Consider the following 21,367-nt stretch of genomic DNA (forward strand, 5'->3'; position numbering starts at 1 on the left):
ACCACCCCTCCCTGTCCGTTCCTCCACAGTCCCTTCCCCTCCTCAAACTACCCAGTTAACAGACTGACATAGTTTCAAGTTGACCCTTTCAATAAGCTAACCCTCTTTAACATATATGTTATCAAAAATTTTATATATCGTCACAAGTTGTATCCATATTGTTCAATCAGTCTTTGCCACACATGAATTAATACTTGATATCAATCGTCATTGTCACATCACACAACATCATGGAACTCCATTGGAGGGAAATGTCTGTCACAATTTTGCATCGCAAATTCGCAATCAGTTTTTTTGAGAAAAGGTAAATTCCTTGATTTCTGACTTAAAAAAGAAAGGACTTCGTAAAAAAATGTTTCAGCCCAGTATTGAATCAAAAAGAAGAATCAGTTTTAAGCCCACTGTTACATATACATGGATGTGGCTATTTTCCAACTTAAAAGCGATTTATTGTTGTCACGTTGTCATTGTGGCCACTGGGGTCAAAGGTCACGTAGCTGCTTAGCGCAAACTCGTACTAAGCACTGAAAAACTATATTTGCTTAGCAAAATTGGGTTACCAGTCAAAATGTCATGCAAGGTGTATTGCTTTGTAACTGGTTCCCGGATAATTTTTGCGCATGCTCCCGAATTGACTCGGGTTCCTTCTAATTGTGACTGCCATTTTTCCCAGATCTTCAACTGGCCCAGACATGTAACACATTCAATCGAAACCCAAGTTCATTTGATTCACCTTTTAACCCATGATGGTTGTGTGCTTGAATTTTTGTCATTTTTGATCCAATTTGAACTTGACACTTCACTTCAAAAGCCAGTTTTTACCCCTTGTTCATTTTTAAATACACTGTATGCACGCAGTAATTGTGGTATTTTATTATTATCAGTAAGAAATTGTATTATTGCAGGAGATAATTTTAATATCGGTCAGTTACTTTTGGACAACTTGAGTTACGAGCTTTTTACAAAGTCTTCATTTTATTTGATCTTTGACCTCTGGGGTCGTGCACATGTAACAAGTGATTTGATTGGTTAAACTGGTGCATGGTAGTTAATCTGGACCAATCACTGAATGGCTAGTTCTTCCCCCTCCTTTTGTCATGTCAAGATCGCAGCGAGGGTTCGTTCACCAGATCGCGGAGTTCCAGCATGTCCAGCCTGGAGAAGGAGGCCAGGGAGGGCGTCCAGTGCTTGACCTTTGCCGAGTCCTACACCAGGAAAACAGGTCAGATTTTGCCATTATCTGACATTTCTCCCCCCCCCCCCTATATAGACCAATCCGGGCATGTTATCACTTCTATCACAAAGGCCCCCTTCAATGGTGAAAGCATTGTGCTAGCTATTGTTGAGATAATCCGTCACAGGGCATGGGTGTACAGTGATCGCGTGCCCGGATTAGCCTATGGTGTATTCCTGCAACAAAATTTAAAAGCCAGTACTGTGGAAACGAATATAGTGAAAATCACACAAAGTGCCAATGTGAACCATTCCAGATTAGGCCATAGGCCCCGCCCACCATTCTGTGTACATTTCTCACAATGCTTGTGACCAATTGGACGGAGCCACTGTGGTCACATGACCAAAAGTCTGGATCTAATTGGTCAGTGCACACTGTTTGATTGACAGGCAGGAAGGACAATTTGGCACAATTGTCACTGTGTGTCTACACTCGATGCATTCCTCTGAAACTCAAAGGCACTACTGGTTTGCGCACTTTGCAGTTGAAATTTGATCGCACATACTCCGCACCATACACACTTGTCCCTACATAGAGTACTAGGAAATTATGTCAAGATTGAAAAGAACTTATTGTTTGGTTCCACTGTGCAGAGTCTGTGACCTCACCCTGTATCTGGGTGGGCACCACTCTAGGGTCCGTGCTCGTCATCGTCATCAACTTACCACCCTGGGGGGAGCAGAGGTACACACAGCCTGTCATTGTCACGCCAAGCGGTAAGTCACACTGACAATTGAATTGCGAGGCATAGACTTGTACCCCAGTCCTCAGGTCTCAAGCCCTGATCCAACTGGTTTTGATCATTTATGAGTCGGATTCACTGAAATGTTAAATTCCCATACCGTGATACCGAAGTTATCTTGTTGAGTAATGGTTGCACTGCCTTCCTGTAATAGACCTTTATCATGCCTCCACCATTTCAGTCATGTTCCCTGTATCCAATAACAGTACTGAATGATAATGGTTTTTTGTGAAAAAAGGAACCAGACTATATTTCCCTCCAGCCTCGCTTTGGTTACATTGATTTGAATGGGAAAAATCAAATGGCTGCAACATGATAATGGTTTATAGTAGTATACAAAAATCTGATTTGTTTTTGCTGACACTTTTAACAACTGAAGCAATGCCTTTGAAAAGATGGATGATCAGTTTTGTGATTTGGTGAATACTTGGCATTTTCCTGTGGAGACCTAATCGTAGATCACTTCAAGAACTAGTCCACGAAGTTGATTCCAAGTCCATGGCCAAGTCATGTACCAATTGACATATCGCCGTTTGCGAGTTAGCCACGCCCCTTGGACAACCCTACGCAATTTTGTACGTTAAATTTGTTTGTCTCAGATTTTGCGCGTTCCGCGTCCATTTTGTATATCATGTAATTGGACAATATTTCACAAGCAGCGTTGACACGATTCTACCCTGATAGGTTAATTCTGCTTGAATGTTTTGTAATATATGCTGCTTGTTGTTGGTTCTCTGCCAGTTGTCTTGCCAAGCATCTACTTATGCTGTTGTGGTTCATTGTGATTGAGGCCTGATTTTCTTGGGTCGGTGTTTGCTTTTGTTGTTGCAGGTACCATCTTGCGTCTGAAAGGCAGCACCTTGCTGATGGCTTTCCTAGATTGTAACGGCAGCTTGATCACGCCGCCTTACGAACCCTGGAAAGACGTGAACAAAGACACCAAGGAGAGTCGAGACAAGAGTAAGTGTAAAACTCTCCGATCAGTGTCCTAGCCAAGGTTCTTGTGATGGATCACAAGACCATCACAAGCCATCACAAGACCATCACAAGTCAATCAGAAGACCATCACAAGCAATCACAAGTCATCACAAGACTATTATAAGTCATCACAAGACCATTACAAGACAATCACAAGAACATCACCAGTCAATCGGAAGACCATCACAAGCAATCACAAGTCATCACAAGTCAATCACAAGTCAATCACAAGGCATTCAGTCCCAATTCAACTCAAAAGTTATTACTTGTGACTGGACTTGTGAATTGGCTTATGATTTACTTTTGCCCAGACTTGTGACTGGACTTGTGATGGACTTGTGAATTGACTTGTTACTGGACTTGTGAATTGGTTTACGACTGGACTTGTGATGTACTTGTGACTAGACTTGAGAATTGACTTGTGATTTCCTTGCGACTAGACTTATGATTTCCTTGTGAATTGACTTATGATTTCCTTGTGACTAGACTTGAGAATTGACTTGTGATTTCCTTGTGACTGGACTTGTGATGTTATTGTGACTGGACTTTTGAATTGACTTATGATTTACTTTAAACCACCACTATCCATAAAAAAACGTAGTTTTAATTATCCCCTGTGTGACCAATGGATTCAAAATTTCAATGCTGATGACATTTTTGGTGTGTGTTTATTTTTTTGGGCATCAGGACCGCCGTCATTACAGCGCAGTCGAATGTCGCCCTCCTCCTCCACTGAAATTGCAGACCGACAATTTGTCATCATCTGCTCCGAGAAAGAAGCCAAGGTTGGTGTTTGGTTTTTATTAAAATTAAATTTTATTTCGAAATAAGACTATTATTAAGCATAGGCTATCATTAGGCATACAAACGCAGTTATTATCCTTAATAAAATAAGAATGCCATGGTCCAGTGGTTACAGTGTGTGACTCATGTACGATGGTGCGTGGATTCGACTCTGCCAGGAACATGGTGTTTGTGCCCTTGGGCAAGACTCTCAACTACAATTGCCTCTCTCCACCCAGGAGTATGAATGGGTACCTGAGAGGGTAGAGGGCGAATATGCGCTGATATCGGCTGCCGAGTGGTTTCGTGGGCTGATGAACAGGGGAATAATTGTAAAGCGCTTTGAGATTGTTGATACGATGGAAAGTGCGATAGGCATTACAGTTTATTTAATTTTTTAAAATGTAATACTGATAGACCTTTTGCACAGCAGCCATGTTTGAGGTCTGTGCTTTTAGACCTCTTGTGCATTCATTGTTAATGAATTAACATAACAATACACACCTCAAAGATGGCTGCCAAATGCAATCTATCTATTGTGGATGGGTTTATTTGTCTTCCTTTTCCAGGTCATATCACTTCCATCACAGACCTGTGCGTACCGGGTCAAAGTGGCCGAGTCGTCCTACGTCGTCAGAACAGATGTTATCAGCTTGCAGAGTAAGTCATGACAAAAAATCTACGTGTAACCATCATCATCGTCGGTTTTGAGGCCGTTGTCCAGTCTGTTCTGGGTTGGCCTGCTTTCTCCCTATGGCTCCTCTCCACTTGGCCCTGTCCGTTGCGTCCCTCGCATTGACTCCAAGCAGTCGCATGTAATCTGTCACAGAACTCTGCCGCGTCTTGCGCGGTCGGCCAATGGGTGGGCCCACCCGCGACTATTTTGGTACACCTCTTGACCCAGCTGGCATCATCCTTTCTCTCCACGTGACCATACCACCTCCTCAAAACAATACCGATCCCTTCCACTCCAACTCTCCTCCTCAGCTCCTCGCTTGACAGCCTGTCAGCCAGAGACACCCCACACATCCACCTGATCATTCTCATCTCTGCTCGTTCCAACTGCTGGACGTGCCTCGCCCTAGTGGGCCACGTCTCGCAGCCGTACAGCATGCAGCTCCGGACACAGGCAGTGTATACTTACCTGTGTGCGGAGCTGCATGCTGTATGGCTATAACCCGTGTACGTGTAACCCATTTTAAATCGTACGCTTAAAGATAAAGACCATCATTTGTAATTTGTGCATTTCGTTCGTTTGAAGCAACAAAAGTGTTCAAAATCTAAAGAAGGGTACTGAACAACTAACCTGATGAAGTTTCAGCTAAGCTTCAGCTGTATATTCCGAGAAAAACAGCATTCTAGGATCTCAATTTCAAATCAAAAGTTGCTGAATCATGTTTTGAATTTGTCCTGAATTCAGCGTCCGAGACACGTTCTCACTGAGCCGATTGCAGCTACGCGATGTCGCGCACTGATCCGACGAATTATAGCAACCTTGCGCGCGTGTGCGTCATGTCAACGCTTGTGCGCTTCGCCGAACAAAAAAAACGAACTACTAACGGAAATTTCCAATGGTGCGTCTTAAGACGCACCGTTGGAAAGGCCTTCTTTCGTTGATTACTTCAAATTGACAGCTTGCCAGAAAGAATAATTTCACAGGGAGTTTAGTCCCCTTACTATCTTTCAACCAAGTATGTTTTTCAACAATAAGTATGCCAGCTACTTTTCGGATAGCTGCAAATGATGGACTATAGCTTCAACGAGATTTCTTCCAGTGTATGATTGTCCTTGCGACCTATTACTCAAGTGAAGTTTTCTTGTTTTACAGATAGCGTTTGTCTGGCGTGCTACGTCGCCAACGGCCACATCATGGCGTTCAGCTTGCCCAGTTTCCGAGTTCTGCTTGATCACGACTACCTTCCACTGACCGATCTCAGGTCTGTTTGTTTGTCAGTGTGTTGGACTGTGTTTATATCTATGTCTGTTTGTCAGTGGGTATGTTCTCTCTCTCCCCTCCCCTCCCACCACTACAACAAGAGAATTGACCGCTCGGTATACATCTCTCACAAATGACGTCATTTCCTACAGACCAGCCACGTGCATCGGCATTTTGAGCGTCAACTTGCATAATGCGCATCGGCTGCGTCGTATTTCCAACACAATTCGAGCAACAAGTGCACGTGTTTGGAACATTTTCAACACTGCGCAATGCGTGCTTGATTGCGTAAAATACGCAGTTGCAGTTCTCCTACAGAGATGGCCGTCTTTGAGAGAGACTTATTCTAGCCTTGAAGGCATGTACATGTACATGTATATCACTTGTATTTTAACTTATTCAAGTGGGCCATAAACGTATTTGTTTGGTAATGAATACCAGCAACTGTAAAGTTAAAGGAGCAAAGAAGGACAGTCTAAATTATAAGCACTTGAAGTTTGGCTGCATCCTCGGTTTTGACTTTAACTTTCTCCAGTGAATGTGTGAGCTTTTGCCAAAACGCTCCATTGGGACACACCAAAAGGGTTTTTCCACTAGAAAATATTTTTTGGTTACCAGCTTTTAACCCCTTAAGGATGGGAAGCTGTCATGGCCGCGGCCGCTAATCCTCATTGGAATGCAGTTGCCAGCTGTGGTATGCCGTGGCACACGGCTAGTGGGTAGTTCCACAGCTGCTGCTTTTGTGCAGTCCCGCTACCACACAAAGGCTGTGCAGTCATGCGGGCCACTTGCTCTATGTGTGGAGGAATGTCCCCATTACACCCCGTCCTTAAGGGGTTAATTGAGGCCTCTGGTTGTCTGCAGTGACTTAACATTAGAATGGTTGCCTAATGGTTGTTTTTTGTTGTTGTAACGCCTGCCCCAGGATTGGCCGAACATTCCAGTTCAGCTCCCACGGCAAGGGTATATATCAAGCCAGTCCGACGGAACTCCAAAGGATAACTATATGCAGCGAAGCAAGGTAGGATTTCAGGACACTTTGGTTCAAAAATTGAGAGAGAGATTTCTTTTTCGTAAACACTGTAGTCTTCCAGCAAAAAAATAGTAAAACTTGTTTCTAACCTGAGTGATCCATGGAGCGTTCCATTTTTCAAACGTAAAGCTGAAGGAGAATGGAATGCTCCATGAATCACCTCAGAAGGTTAGTTTTACTACATCGCTCTGACGTGGGGTTGATGCAGGGTTGAAACATGCGGAGTTTCACACTTAAAAATGTTTAATCCTGTGTCAAACCTGAGATTGATTTCACCCGGATTGAACTCAACCCTGCTTCACACCATGCAGGTTTGTTTATTTATTTATTAATTTATTTATTTTGTGTTATTTTACCAGGGTAGCCCCATCAGTTGTCAATGAACTGTTCTCCCTGGGGGCCCTGAGATTGAGATTTTCAACCAGGGTTGAAAGTCTCGCCAGGGTTCAAAACAGTAGCAACTGAGCGAAATTAGCTCGGTTTGCGGGAAACAAGTGTGAAATGATGCGAGCTTTAACGCGGGGTTGAAAAATTAAAAACTCAATCCGGGGTGGCGCTGGGTTCCCCCAGGGTTAAGTTCAACCCGGGTTGAGAGGCTGTAGTGTGAAAAGGCGTAAACAGTTAATATTACAACATTCCCATCTTATGTCCACCCCTATTTTTGTGCCTGTATCCTTTCTTAGGGTTGAACGTGGGGGTTGAAAAATAAAAAAACTCAACCTGGGGTGGCGCTGGGTTCCCCCCGGGTTAAGTTCAACCCGGGTTGAGAGGCTATAGTGTGAAAAGGCGTAAACAGTTATTATTACAACATTCCTATCTTATGTCCACCCCAATTTTGGTGCCTGTATCCTTTCTAAGGGTTGAACGTGGGGGTTGAAAAATAAAAAAACTCAACCCGGGGTGGTGCTGGGTTCACCCAGGGTTGAGTTTAACCTGGGCTGAGAGGCTGTAGTGTGAAAAGGCCTAACATGGTTAATCTTTTGTTCCACAGTGAGAACCTCCATGACATGCTAGGCGACCTGTTCCTTCCAGTCAACACACCGGAAGCCCCCAGTAAAGGCTTCTTCAAAGGACTGTTTGGTGGAGGCAGCAGCACATTGGACAGGGAGGACTTGTGTAAGTCTAGGCTCTCTACAAGATATTGATAAGCCACATCCGAATGACTTGGCTATGACTAGCTGTTACACATGCGCCTATGGAAGCGGCTTACTTCCAACCCTAGCCAAGAAATCCAAGAAACGTTCTTAGAAATTCTCTTAGAAATTTTCTCAGAAATTCTCAGAAACTTTCTCAGAAATTCCCTCAGAAGCGTTCTTAGAAATTCTCTTAGAAAGTTTCTCATAAATTCTCTCAGAAACTTTCTCAGAAATTCTCTTAGAAACTTTCTTAGAATTTCTCTTAGAAATGTTCTCAGAAATTCTCTTGGAAACTTCTCAGAGATCTTCTCAGAAACTTTCTCAGAAATTTTCTCAGAAACTTTCTCAGAACTTCTCTAAGAAACTTTCTTATGAATTCTCATAGAAATTCTCTCACAAGATTTAGAGAAAAATATTCAAATTTGTGATAATCGACGTCCATTTATTTTTATTTTGGCTGGTAGTCGGCGAGTCAAGTGGTAAACCGTCTCGCAGCATAGCCAGGCACATACCGGGTACCGGTGGCATCGAGGGGGTCAAGGCTAACTCCAGCTCGGCAGCCGGGGAGCTCTACAAAGCACGCATCGTAAGTAACGTCCAGTTGCGCAATTTGGTCGTGGTGCTTGTGATCGATCGCAAGAACGTCACAAGTTTGGTCACCTGTGTCAATTCACAAGTCCAGTCACAAGTAACATCGGACGAGAAATAACAAAGCAGTGGCTTTGCCACAGTTCACTTGTATAGCGTGTGATTTGACTTGAGACAGAAAACTTGTGATTGACTTGTGATTGACTTGTGTTTGCTTGTGATTGCTTGTGATTGCTTGTGATGACTTATGATGACTTGTGATTGATTTGTGATTGACTTGTGTTTGCTTGTGCTGACCTATGATGACTTGTGATTGACTTGTGATGACTTGTGATTGACTTGTGATGACTTGTGTTTGACTTGTGATGACTTGTGTTTGACTTGTGATTGATTGGTGATTGACTTGTGATTGACTTGTGATTGACTTGTGATTGACTTGTGTTTGCTTGTGATTGCTTGTGATGACTTATGATGACTTGTGATTGATTTGTGATTGACTTGTGTTTGCTTGTGCTGACCTATGATGACTTGTGATTGACTTGTGATGACTTGTGATTGACTTGTGATGACTTGTGATTGACTTGTGATGACTTGTGATTGACTTGTGATTGACTTGTGATTGATTGGTGATTGACTTGTGATGACTTGTGATTAACTTGTGATTGACTTGTGATTGACTTGTGATTGACTTGTGATGACTTGTGATGACTTGTGATGACTTGTGTTTAACTTGTGATTGACTTTGTTATGACTTGACCGCAACTCAATATTTCATACACGGACTTTGTTACCTGCAAGTATGCAACTCTGCAAAACAGGTACACCACACAGGAAAAGATAAAAGGACAAATAAAACAGAAATGTTGATGATGTACATTTTTCCAAAACAGGCACTTCATGAACGAGGGGAGAAACTGAGCGAACTGGAGGAACGCACAGCACAGATGATGGCAAACGCCGAAAACTTCTCCCAGGCTTCGCACCAACTTATGCAGAAATACAAGGACAAGAAATGGTACCAGTTCTGATGGAACTACATAAGGCATTGGTGCTGGCTCCAAGCTACAGGGAACCAGCTAAAGCAGGCCAACTTTGTGACGAAGCAGGGACGAATGATTAGAGATTAAAACCAAAAAGGAGAAATCACATGATTTTGAGCCAAGACGCTTGGTCGACGGAAGTAAGGGGGTTTCAGCAGAGATTCATCTGCTTCGAAATCCGGTCCGATTGGACGGGGTTTGAAGGCGAAGGGAGTAGATCGTGCAAGGAAAAAAAAAATAATAAAAGCAATTTTTATAAATTCAAAATAGAGTGGAAGAGTGAAGAAAATAATACCTGACTTTTGAACCGGTGGCTGTGTTTGAAATCAAGTGTCTGTTCAAGTGCATGGAGGGGAGGTTTGGGTCGTATCGAAGTTGTTTATTCAAGTAGCTGTTACTCTGCCTTTAAAAGCTTCTAAACGCACATATACTTTCTGGTGTCTGAGCTGATAAACCCTAAAAATCACATCCGAATCAAGGTTAGTGATTACTCTTGGAATGTAGTGAAGTGGGGATTCAAAAACCTAAGTTTCCTGAGGGGACTGATATTGAATCAAGGAGTCACATTTTTTAATCCTATCTTTTGTCGGAACTGGGTGCATGCTGGCACAATTGTATCGTTTCACATTCCCGTTATTTAAAGTTGAACACACACACACACAACTAACATGGAAGATAGTTATGGACAAAGGCCGAATGCATTCCAGGGCAATCTATTGTATTGGTATTGAGGTATTTCAAAGTCTCTAATCTTCAGGGAGAAACTAAAAGCGCATGTAAGAAGGCTTTCGATAAACGCAGCACAGCTGGTCTCGTATTATGTCTTGGTTTTAGTTGGTGCTGTTTTGCTTAAAACTTTCCAGAGCATCATGTTAACATAAACAACCAAAAGAGGGCGCCATATCCATCTTACAGTGGTAAGACGGACCAATAAAAAAGGCTTTTAGGCAGTAAACAAAAGAAGTAGCTCACAAGCTACTGAATAAACATGAGCATGTACCAATAGATGATGACGGGAAAACATGCATGCTGAGTGGCGTTGGCAAGGGCTTTATCGATTAATAATTGACATTGACACTCTGTTCACATTCCAATTTTTTCGTCGTGTCGAGACGTCGTTAGCGTGATGTGTCGTTCCTTTTGCATGCCTTTCGTAGCTGAGTTCTCATTGGTTTTTGTACAAAAAACTTACAGGATATTGATTATTAAAAAAACCAAAATTTCTGAATCTGAGAGATCTAAACATTCCATTTCTTGACTTTCTTCTGCTTGTTAAAACTGTGAAAATGAAAACCGGAAAAACGTGCCGACGTGTTGGGCATAAGTCCTTACATCTGTAAGACTCACTTGCTGTGCCCTGTGCTAAGACAAAAATAACTTACAACTGATTCGATATATTTTTGTTGTCGTGTATATATAAATATATATATAAATGTACCTGAGGCATTATGTGTAGTTAAGGAAAGAGTAGGACAAGTGCATTGTGGACTCTTATTGAATTGTTCTTAGGTTAAAAAAAAAGTGCAATAGGCCTTGGAATTTGTAATCGATCATTGATCATTCTCTTCACGACTTTAAAAAAAAAAACGAGGATACTGCGTCTTCGTTCAAAATAAAATAAAAAATCTGAAAAGAGGTGACGATTGAATCGTCACTCTTTTTAACCAAAAAAAAAAATAATAATAAAAAATTGTGTACGGAAACGAATATATCCAGTGAGTTATTATAATTAATTTTTTTGTTACCTCATTCCAAAGCGTAAAAAAAAAATATGTAAATGAAGACTTGCATTTATAATTGTTGTTGACTGTGAACATATTTAGACAATGAACATAGTTGTACCACTCGGTACGCTAGCTAGACAATCTTTTGGGTACTTTGGACAGAGGCAGTTGAACGACCGATAGAGAAAATAGCTCGCCTCGTGTAAATAGACTACAGGAGAAGAAAAATAAAATAATCAAAACGTAAAAAAAGTTTAAGATATGATTACCAGTATATATGACTGTATAGAAACGTTAACAGAAAAAGTGTTTAGACATAGATGACTCAGCTGCGGATTAACTAAGAATTAATGAGTACAACTACCTATATACATAAATATAAATATATAAATATATTATCTGCTTCTCAATTTACGGAGGCGCCTATATTTGGGTCTGGTGCATATACGTGGCTATCCCGTCAACTTTTAACGAAACCACGAGACTGTGTTTATATACTCATGGCAGATATAGCTGTACGCTTTGCCACTTCATGCGTATGTTAGCCTCTCGCGAAGGTGAACGACCGCTTTGTTTGTTACGTAGCCGTAGACTATGTACGAGTCAATAAATCGACGGTCCGCGACGCCACTGTTTTTTCTTATAAATTACAGTATCTGGCAATGTACAGTACGATATATTCCTTTTCTGTTTTTTTCATAGAGTTGTACATAGTTATTTTGTGTAGCGGAGATCTGTTGTCACGTGACCGTGTCATGTATTTCTTTGATTTTTTCACCTTTTCATACTTTTTTCCCCTGGTGCGTTTTTGTCATTGTTCAGTTTTTTAGAAAACAGCCATTCTCTTTAGACAAACCATACTGTGTATTATTACAGCCGATACAAAGTCGAGGACCGAAATGTGACCGAATTCAAATTTACAAACATATAAATAGTAATTTGTACAAACAAAAACAAAATTGATTTTAATAATAGAATAAGAGTATTATTTCAGAATTATGTTGCCATTATTTAAAAGTGTAGTCTTAGCGAAAACGTCACACTGCATGACTAGAAATGCTGTTCTGACCATTCATTTTACTTCTAAAATTTTGTCCGGTTTTTGCATAGTTTGAGCAAGTAGACCATAACGTGTAAAACCGGTTGTTTTGTTTTTTTCAGAAGGATTTTGTAGTTATTAACTTACATTTTCGAAAGTCCATAAATGGTTGAAAACTGGTATTCAAGGTACTTTGTTAGTGGTTGTCAGGTTATTGAAAAAGCTGGAAGAAATGTTCAAAAAAATTGATTAAAGATAAACTTCATTGTATCTGTAAATGTAAATCAGACCTTTCAAAAGCCAAAAACATTTTTTTTTAGATTGACCGTTGCTTTTCTGCACTTTCATACAAAAACTGCCGTTTATTGTCAATACTTGCAGTCGTTTATTTCTTGAAGCCAGATTAAGCATTTTGTTCCCTGTGGCAAATCTTTGGCAGTTAAGTAACAATTTTACACTTTTAGATTACTTAATGATTTTTTGTATATTTGTTCAATAATATGAGGCACTTGTCAATTAATTTTGCACCCACGAATGACACTTATTGTGTTGTTAACCCTTTAAAAAAAAAGGACAATTCCTGGATAGGCTCATTGAAAATTGCATTTTGTTAACTTAGCACAAACCATTTGTGGGTGTGGTTTGTGTGCAAACTGTGCTGGCCAATCAGTGACCAGTGTGTATGGTTTGTGTACAAATACTTTCAGCCAATAGGGGCCCAAGAAGGAAGTCACCTACACAAATGATATTATACATTTTGCCATGGTTGTTACAACACAACCAATGGGTGTCGTGTGCAGTCACTGTAGGTGACTATGAGAGCTCCTATTGGTGGAGAGTAAGTGTACACAAACCATAGGAACTGATCACTGATTGGCTAAGCCTGGTCAGTGAACAAACCACTACTGGTAGTTCCTACCCAAAGAATACAAAGCCACTTTTAAGTGTGGGATGCAATGGGGACCTTGCTCCAATATTGCTGTGTATCTATACAAGCTTAAATAATATCAGAATACTTTAAAATTTTACTTCAGATTAAATCGGAAATGTTGCATCGGAAATAAAAGAGACTTTAATTGTAAAAGTACTAGTAAGGCACAGTGGCAATAGCTTAAATCATTATTAATTTGCAGGGTTTATGTATAATTTGGACTGAAAAATCATGTAATATAACTCATGTTTTGGTTTGTGTTTGACTTGATCTGCACATTTATTTCACCCTGTAATACCAAAAGCAAGAACAATTTTATTTCAAAGAAAACAAAAATGTGTTTGTATAATTTGCACAAATTATTAAGTAGGACATACAGTTGAGTTGAATAACCATTGAATCATAATATGTTAATATTGCCATTAAAAATCTAGAATTTTTTTTTTTAATGAAGTGTTGTCAGATATTTCTCTTTGTTACATTGGAAAGTAATGTTTCCCAAATTAAATACACATATATATATTTCCTTTTACAACTTATTGATTTTATTTTTACAAGAAAATTCATTGAAATTGTTGAATGTGTAAAGGAGATAATTATTGTTTCATATAGCAAAGTTGAAATTTTGCATGTATCATTATAATTCAATTTGCTGTCTCGGTGGTTATTTTGGGGATTTTTGAATTGAAGTTGTCCCTTGTTCAGTTTAGTTTTGTAGTGGTTTTTGATCTAGATCATTATTGTCGTATTTAAAGTTTTGACCCTTTTTTTTTGCTTGCCTATAAAAAAATTGAGATTGGAATTGTTTCTGTACCATCTATATCCTTCACCTACCTTCCCTCTTTAAACTCACCTCCTGCCCCACTCCCCCACCCCAGCCCCCACCCCTCCCCCACCCCCTACCCCAGCCCCTTCCCCACCCCAGCCCCCACCCCTACCCACCTCACCGCAAATCCCACCCCCTACCCCACCCCTGACCCCATCCCACTCCCACAAAGAATATTAGGTAGTTACGTCCAACAGTTGTTCAGTCAAGTCGGTAGAAATAAATAAGACAGTATCTATGCCACTTCACCATTGTTCGTATATTCTGTCACTTAACTACGTCGGGAGAAACACAGGGTGTGCTGCAAACTTTCCTGTAACGTCAGTTAGACCCTGGCAAGTCTCTGCATTTATTTTTCTTTTTTAAATAAGCCATTTTACTCATTGAATGCTTTGAGCGGTTTTACAGGATTCAGTTTGCGCGGTTGTAGGTATAGCACATTGAGCACGTAGACAGCCCCCCCCCCTCCCATAGTCACATTAGTTACAGTTTTCTTTTGATATTTGGGTGTTTTTTTGTATAGAACTAATTAATGTCAGATCTTGTTCATTTTTTGTTTCATTCTAAACCTCGATTTGTCTGTGTTCCAATCTTGTTGGTACGTTGTGCATCGTATAGGCTATATAGACCATTATCATGTTGCGGCCATCTTGATTTTTTTCCCCATTCAAATCAACGCAACCAAAGCGAGGCTGAAAGGAAAAATAGTCTGGTTCCTTTTTGCGCAAAAAACCCATTATCATTCAGTACTTATTTATTGGATACAGGGAACATGACTGAAATGTTGGCAGCAAGTTTAAGGTCTATAGGCTTCAACAGAACCTGTCAAAATCGGACAAAGAAATCACACATTCCTTTCCTTTTTTTGGTAGAAAAATTACAATGTATTTGATTTTGTCCAGTTTATAGGTATTCTATATTCCCACATAGGTACATGTACGTATATTTCTATGTTGCTCGTGTGATGCATTCCATTTTCATGACATCAATAAATTCATTCCATTGAAAGATATTTCCCATTAAAAAACAAATACCAAGAACATTAAACATCAAAAAAACTTAAGATATATAAACAGTGTACATGTATGACAACAAAACTCATGCATAGTGATCCACATCGCTTCTTCGTTTTAATAAAAAAAAATTGTTTTTTTAAATACCATGCATGCCCTCAACATAGCTGTTTGCCTTTGTTTATTCATTTATTCTTAATTAAATATTACAAAAGTACTATGTCTTATTTTATGCAGTAGAATTCCCGAATGTAGATTTACAGAAAGTTTTTCTCAGTTTAATCACGATATCGATTCGGCTCAAAGAGCATGAAACAGATTTTCTAGAATTTACTCTTTGTTTTTTTCCCCAAGTTGTAATACCAAACTAAACTTGATATTAGCAGTTCGTGGTCAAACCTTGATTACTATAATGGACCGATCCAGTAAGCACCGCCCCATGGTGTTCTGACCAATCACAGCCGTGATTTATGTCCGACGTGCGTGCACAAAAGTCCGACATGCGTGCACGCGCGTATGATGCGCGCGGCAGGAAAATGCAGTGTGGCATTGGAGAGGAGCACGTGTTAATTTACCCACGTGCGTACTGGGCGGAGCTTACTGGATCTGTCCATTGTCACTATCTGGTTTTTGATCAGATGAAACAGTCGTCTGGTACTTTCCCCGCTGTGTTTTATGATGTGTTTTCTTTCTTGACAGCTGTTGCATGTATACTAGAACTATTCAGGTAATTTACATGTAAGCAGTGATAATGCAAGCATTTTAAGAATAGCTTTGATGCCACTGATCACTCTGTGTACTGTGTTGTTTCTATACAATTTTAGTTCAACTCTCTTCATGTGCAATGTATTCCACAGAATCTTACCAGTTTTACTGGCTATTTGGGGGATTATTTGGTTGTTTTTGTTTAGAAAGAAGTGTTTGTGTACATTTTCAATTTTAATAACATGTCTCCCAGTCAAGTCAGGTAGAGAGTCATTTAGGTTCACTTTTGAAATAGGTTTCGCTGTACTAATAACAAAAAGTGAAGAAATTGTCAAAATCAATTGTATTTAATAATAATGAACGATTGGCTTCATTGTTTAAAACAAACCATTTACATTCATATTCCAACTCGAAATGAGGATTAATAAAAAGTCTCCATTATCCAGCTTATTAGAGTGATCATTAACGGTTTGTTGGTATAGGAAACGATTTACTGACGATTTTACTCGACGTATGGTGTACAGAGAACACGAGTCGTATGACAAGTGAGAAGGCAGAAATAAAACATATCCCTAGCTGTTTAAATACCAGAAATGAAATTGTCTCATGGTGAAATTATTTTCAGGAATGTTCTTGTGCTGTGTTAATATGCTGGCCAGTCAAGAAAAGTCAACATCAATTTCAGTGTCCATAAAATCGTGGCCATCCCCTTTTTAAAATATTAACTCGAGGAATGAATCAAAGTCAACGTAATTTTACCATTTTTATATGCAGTCTTTTTCAGAGATGTTTTTATGCTAAAAGATTTAAATATTTGTCCAAACTTTTGGAAATCCCCCCCCCCCCAAAAAAAAATAAGAAAATTTTACTCTATCGGGCAAAAATTCTGACATCTTAAAATCAGGTCCTACACATTTATACTCTACGATTTTGCCGCTTTCCAAGATCTATTCTAGAAGTTAATGTGCTTTCTCGTCCATATTCAGACTATTGGTTTAAAATGCAACTGTGACCCCGCCCCCTTTCTCTCACCGGCTTGAAATGGTGAGAATTCTAAGCGACTGAACACCGAGTCTAAAACGTGTCAAAATCTCGAGCTTTCTCGCGGTACGTGTCCTATGTGAAATAAAATGGCCGACAACATCATCAAAGTGTAGCGAAGTTTCAATCATTTAATCTTTGGTGAGTATGGGCATTCAGGTTTCCGTAGATGTTTTGGTAAGGAGATTTGATTTGGTGGGAAAATGAATAAATAGAAGCTTTGTTCAGGCAGAATTCATGTTGTCCTTAACGGGGGCCTAAGAAAACTAAATTTACGGAAGTGTTCAGCGTTATCCATTGCACTAGTCAGTGCGCCATGGCCATGATGGCACTGTGTAACTCTTTTTCAAGTACAAATATGGACACTGCACTGCCAATGCATTGGCATTGTTGAGTGGGTCGTTGATTGACAGGTGTTGCACAGCCACACTTAAACTGTTCAAGTGCACTACTAAACAAAATGCCACTGACTAGTCACGTACAACATGTACAACAACACGTCCATCGTCAGTGATCGGTGATCGTCTTGTTTTGTTTCCGTGTCAATTGTAAAATGAATATTTACAAAAATAAAGATCATGCACTATGATCATGATGATCAGGATAATGCAGTGAGCTAGTAAGTGACACCATGGTGACACTGAAAGAATGTTGCAACCTGACGCTGCCTCAGTGAAGGTCAGTAACTGCAAAAATGATGATAAGACATGAATCTGGGACTGAGAAACATTTCCAATTTTGTTAGGAAATACTTGACTCTTAGAAAATGTTCTTGACTCTCCATAGACTTTGTACACAACCTCCTCTTTCTTTCTTTATTTTTCCTGATAGGTGCGGCTGGTGCGCATTGTTATAGACGGATAAACTCAGCACAGGTTGATGCAACTATGGATGCCTTGATCAGTGTTGTGCAGTCCAAAGTAGCTGAACCTGGCGACTTGCAGTGTTTAGACATATCCTTTGAAAGATGAAATTGTTTAAATTTTCAAGATTGGTCATATTAATGGTAGGATTTAAATTAGGATTTTTCCAAATTCGGTTTGAATTCCACTATTCGGTTTTGATTTGGAAACCGGATATTCAAAACCGACCTTAAAAAACATTAAGCCTTCCATTTTTTGTGTGACACAGGCTTAAGAAAATAACGGGAACATCCCCCAATTTGCTCCATGGTCTCTGATTGTAACTGCATTCACTTGCTAGTGGTCTTCTTGGTTCATGAATAGCCTGCCCTTCGACTTTCAGAGAGTTCACATCCAGTTTTGTTTTCAACATTACTGCTCTTTGAGTGTCTTTGTAAAGGCCCTGTGGTCATCGAATCCTGCAAATTATACCCAGTCATTGGGAGGGCATTTCATGTGGCACCTCATCACTCGTTACTTTTTGTTGACATGACTGTGAGCTGGATGGGAAATTAATTCCGGTGAAATCAGATGAACATTATTCGGTTTGACAAAAAATTATGGATAACCGGATTTTTAAATCTCCGATTCCTCCCACCACTAGGTCATATTAAAACCAATAGGATCGTTTGGAGCTGCCCAAAAAAAGGAGTTACCTAATTATTCAATAATGTATTAGTTATCCCTTCACATTTCTGGATCTAGGGACCTAAATGGAATGAGGTAAAAAGGAGTGGATTGAGAAATAGTCAGGCTTTAATGTAATATATAATTTCATTGAAGAAAAAAATGATTAAACAGTTGTTTTCTGAATGTTGCACTTTTTTGGACACGCTCTGTACACATGTGTATATTTCGAAAACAATTTGTCTCTGAAATACGCTAGTTGTGATTTTGCAAACTTACGTAACATTTCCTGCTGTCATGGCAAAAAAAAATCCCACCAAATTTAAACTTGTGACAATTCAGGATAATTGTGTTCCTTAACAATCATACTGTGTCTCAGGAACCTTGGTACCAGACCTGAGCAATGGCAAATATGCATTTGCACTGGTGCACTGTCCGGCCGTTGGCACGCAGGGGTGAGTATATTGTATTTAGCTCCCCCTCAGTAGTAGTTAGTCTTTAAACCCTAACTCCCTAGGCCTTTTTGCTAGGATGTAGCCTCAATCCTGCAAAATCCTCCAATTGGCCTCATGGAAAAATAGCATATAACCTCAATCCTGCAAATTCCTCCGTTGTTTCTTGAATATGGTCCATGGAGGGGTGACCACTGCCTGAATCCTGCATAATCCTCCGGCTATGACTGTCAATAGGCTGAGGCAGAGGCAGTGACATCCTGGAGCAGTGCGGAGGATGTCAAGTATAATCAAGGGCTAAATTTATGCACGGCTGAGCATAAACAACACAAGGTCCGGCCCAAGACCTTGACACAGTGCGTACTCCGAAATCAGCAACCCACTTTTGCCATGTAACCTCAATCCTGCAAATTCCTCCAATTTGCAAAAAGGATTTTGGAGGATTCAGGGCGGTTAGGGTTAATACATCACTAGGAACTAAAGGCCCATCTCGATTCGTATCCAGGACGAGTTCTGGACAGGTAAAATCGTTCACTTTGTCCAGAACTTCAGAAGATGCTCCGCATTTGTCCTGGACACGTTCTGGGGATAATTTTCATTAGCAACTGCTTGACTCACCGATACTGATACCTTCATTGCGGGAAGATTGCAGGGAAGTTGTTCAGAATCCTGCAGCTTATACTCGATACAATGTCTGCAACTTGTCTGGAACTCATCCTGGATATGAAGTGAGACGGGCCGTGTGTATCAAGTTGATTGTACGCAGTTAACCAGTACGTGCTGCCATGCAATTTGGACGTGACCTTATAATATGGCAGACATTGTAAATCCATGCAATAGAAACGGGAATGTTTCCCGGGGGGGGGGGGGGGGGGGGGGGTTTAGGCAGGTACTACATGTATCTCATTCTCTTTGTTGGGAAGTATCTCTTTCCCTTGACAGCAGCGCGCACACATCGCGGACGAGCAAACCCAATGTATTGTACACGACTCTACGATGTATACAGTAACACAGAGTTAGCTAGCTACAGCACGATATCATATTACAATCGCCCAACAGCCGTGCGTTGACCACACAGATACATGTAAGTTCGTCATCACTCCACACTGAGCCAGCCAAGTTCCTAGTAACTCGTTGAGCCAGGCACCCGACTGTGACACAGCAAAAATACCATTTGAGTTAAACCATTTTCACTTTCGTCGTGTTCATAAATTTGGCCCAAAAAATGGTCATGTTGAACTGAGGGATTTCCTTTACACGACTACGGAGTAAAGATTAGACCTTTGATGATCTGTTAAGGCGATAAAAATGAAATGTTAAAAAAGCATTTCCACATAATGTCTGTGGAAACCAAAAAAACTTTAAAATTAAGACTTGAAAGCGGATATGGATTTTCCCAACTTTTGAACACCCCTATTTTTCAAATGGTAGAGGCACACAGATGGTCGGTCACACTTGGCTGTGCCCCCCCCCCCCCCCCCCCACCCTCCCCTGGAATTTTCCTATGGGAAAATATACGTAAATAACTTTGGGTTCTGGTCTGGATTAAATCTACTTTACAGCCTGTTCGTCTACCGCTGTCAGCTGCCAGTCAAGGACTCCAGTGACTTAACATTATCGAAAGTCATTGCCATCACAAGCGAGTTTCAGTACGTCATCGGTGAGTGATGAAAATTTGTTTGTTTGTCCGTATGTCTATCTCAGATTTACTTTCCTTTTTTTACTTGTATGAAAAATTTGGGAAAATGTTATTACTTTGAAACTTTTGAAATGGGATACAAATATATATGTGAATTTGTCAGAAACAGTACCATGCAGAACTAAGCATTTCCTGCTGCCATGGTAATGACAGGTTAAAAATTTGTGCGGAACTTATCAATTACATCTACCTACATGTATGTGCACTGTGACATGTGAATGCCCCTTGCTCCAAATTTAGAACGACACTGCTCGGAAAAAAATTGAATTTCCTCTGTTAACAAGATCAGTTGATAGGGGGAAGGGGCTCTCACATAAAATATTGTGACTTGTTGTCTTAAAGCTATAGTCCATCATTTGTAATTTGTGCATTTTGTTCGTTTGAAGCAACAAAAGAGTTCAAAATCTAATAGAGGATACTAAGCAACTAACCTGATGAAGTTTCAGCTAAGCTTCAGCTGTCCATTCCGAGAAAAACAGCATTCTAAGATCTCAATTTCAAATCAAAAGTTACTGAATCGTGTTTTGAATTGCAGCTATACGCGACATCGCGCACTGATCCGACGAATTATAACAACCGCGCGCGCGTGTGCGTCGTTCCAATACTTGCGTGCGCTGCGCTGAATAACAAAACGAACTACTAATCTAAATTTTCCTACGGTGCTTCCTAAGAATCACCGTTGGAAATGCCTTCTTTCGTTGATTACTTCAAAATGACAGCTTCCCAGAAAGAATAATTTCACAGGGAGTTTAGTTCCCTTACTATCTTTCAACTAAGTTTGTTTTTCAACAATAATTACGCCAGTTACTTTTCGGATGGCTGCAAATGATGGACTATAGCTTTAATACGAGTCTGTAGTCGCAAGCGGAGATAACTGCGTCAGTCGTAATACATTGACGTCAGACGCTTAATATGTTAAGTAAGTGAGTCACCACTGT

General features: G+C 40.2%; 2 protein-coding genes across 2 annotated transcripts in view; both read left to right on the top strand.

Annotated features, from left to right (window-relative positions):
• The window catches only part of LOC119744334 (syntaxin-binding protein 5-like), a 41,486-nt gene extending 27,520 nt beyond the window's left edge, over positions 1 to 13,966 (top strand). Inside the window, 10 exon segments of the mRNA XM_038220207.1 lie at positions 1,106 to 1,222; positions 1,828 to 1,950; positions 2,808 to 2,936; positions 3,642 to 3,739; positions 4,307 to 4,397; positions 5,566 to 5,674; positions 6,599 to 6,694; positions 7,698 to 7,822; positions 8,307 to 8,428; positions 9,321 to 13,966. Coding sequence (XP_038076135.1) covers positions 1,106 to 1,222; positions 1,828 to 1,950; positions 2,808 to 2,936; positions 3,642 to 3,739; positions 4,307 to 4,397; positions 5,566 to 5,674; positions 6,599 to 6,694; positions 7,698 to 7,822; positions 8,307 to 8,428; positions 9,321 to 9,458 — 1,148 coding nt within the window. The 3' untranslated portion in view covers positions 9,459 to 13,966.
• Positions 13,967 to 16,734: 2,768 nt separating this feature from the next.
• LOC119745536 (inositol polyphosphate 5-phosphatase OCRL-like) overlaps positions 16,735 to 21,367 on the top strand; it is a 28,481-nt gene continuing 23,848 nt past the window's right edge. The window contains exons 1-4 of the mRNA XM_038221932.1: positions 16,735 to 16,890; positions 17,581 to 17,702; positions 18,648 to 18,733; positions 20,293 to 20,390. Coding sequence (XP_038077860.1) covers positions 17,637 to 17,702; positions 18,648 to 18,733; positions 20,293 to 20,390 — 250 coding nt within the window. The 5' untranslated portion in view covers positions 16,735 to 16,890; positions 17,581 to 17,636. The remainder of the gene's footprint in view (positions 16,891 to 17,580; positions 17,703 to 18,647; positions 18,734 to 20,292; positions 20,391 to 21,367) is intronic.

This window comes from Patiria miniata, unplaced genomic scaffold (assembly GCF_015706575.1).
Source record: "Patiria miniata isolate m_02_andy unplaced genomic scaffold, ASM1570657v1 HiC_scaffold_7, whole genome shotgun sequence".
Classification (NCBI taxonomy): domain Eukaryota; kingdom Metazoa; phylum Echinodermata; class Asteroidea; order Valvatida; family Asterinidae; genus Patiria; species Patiria miniata.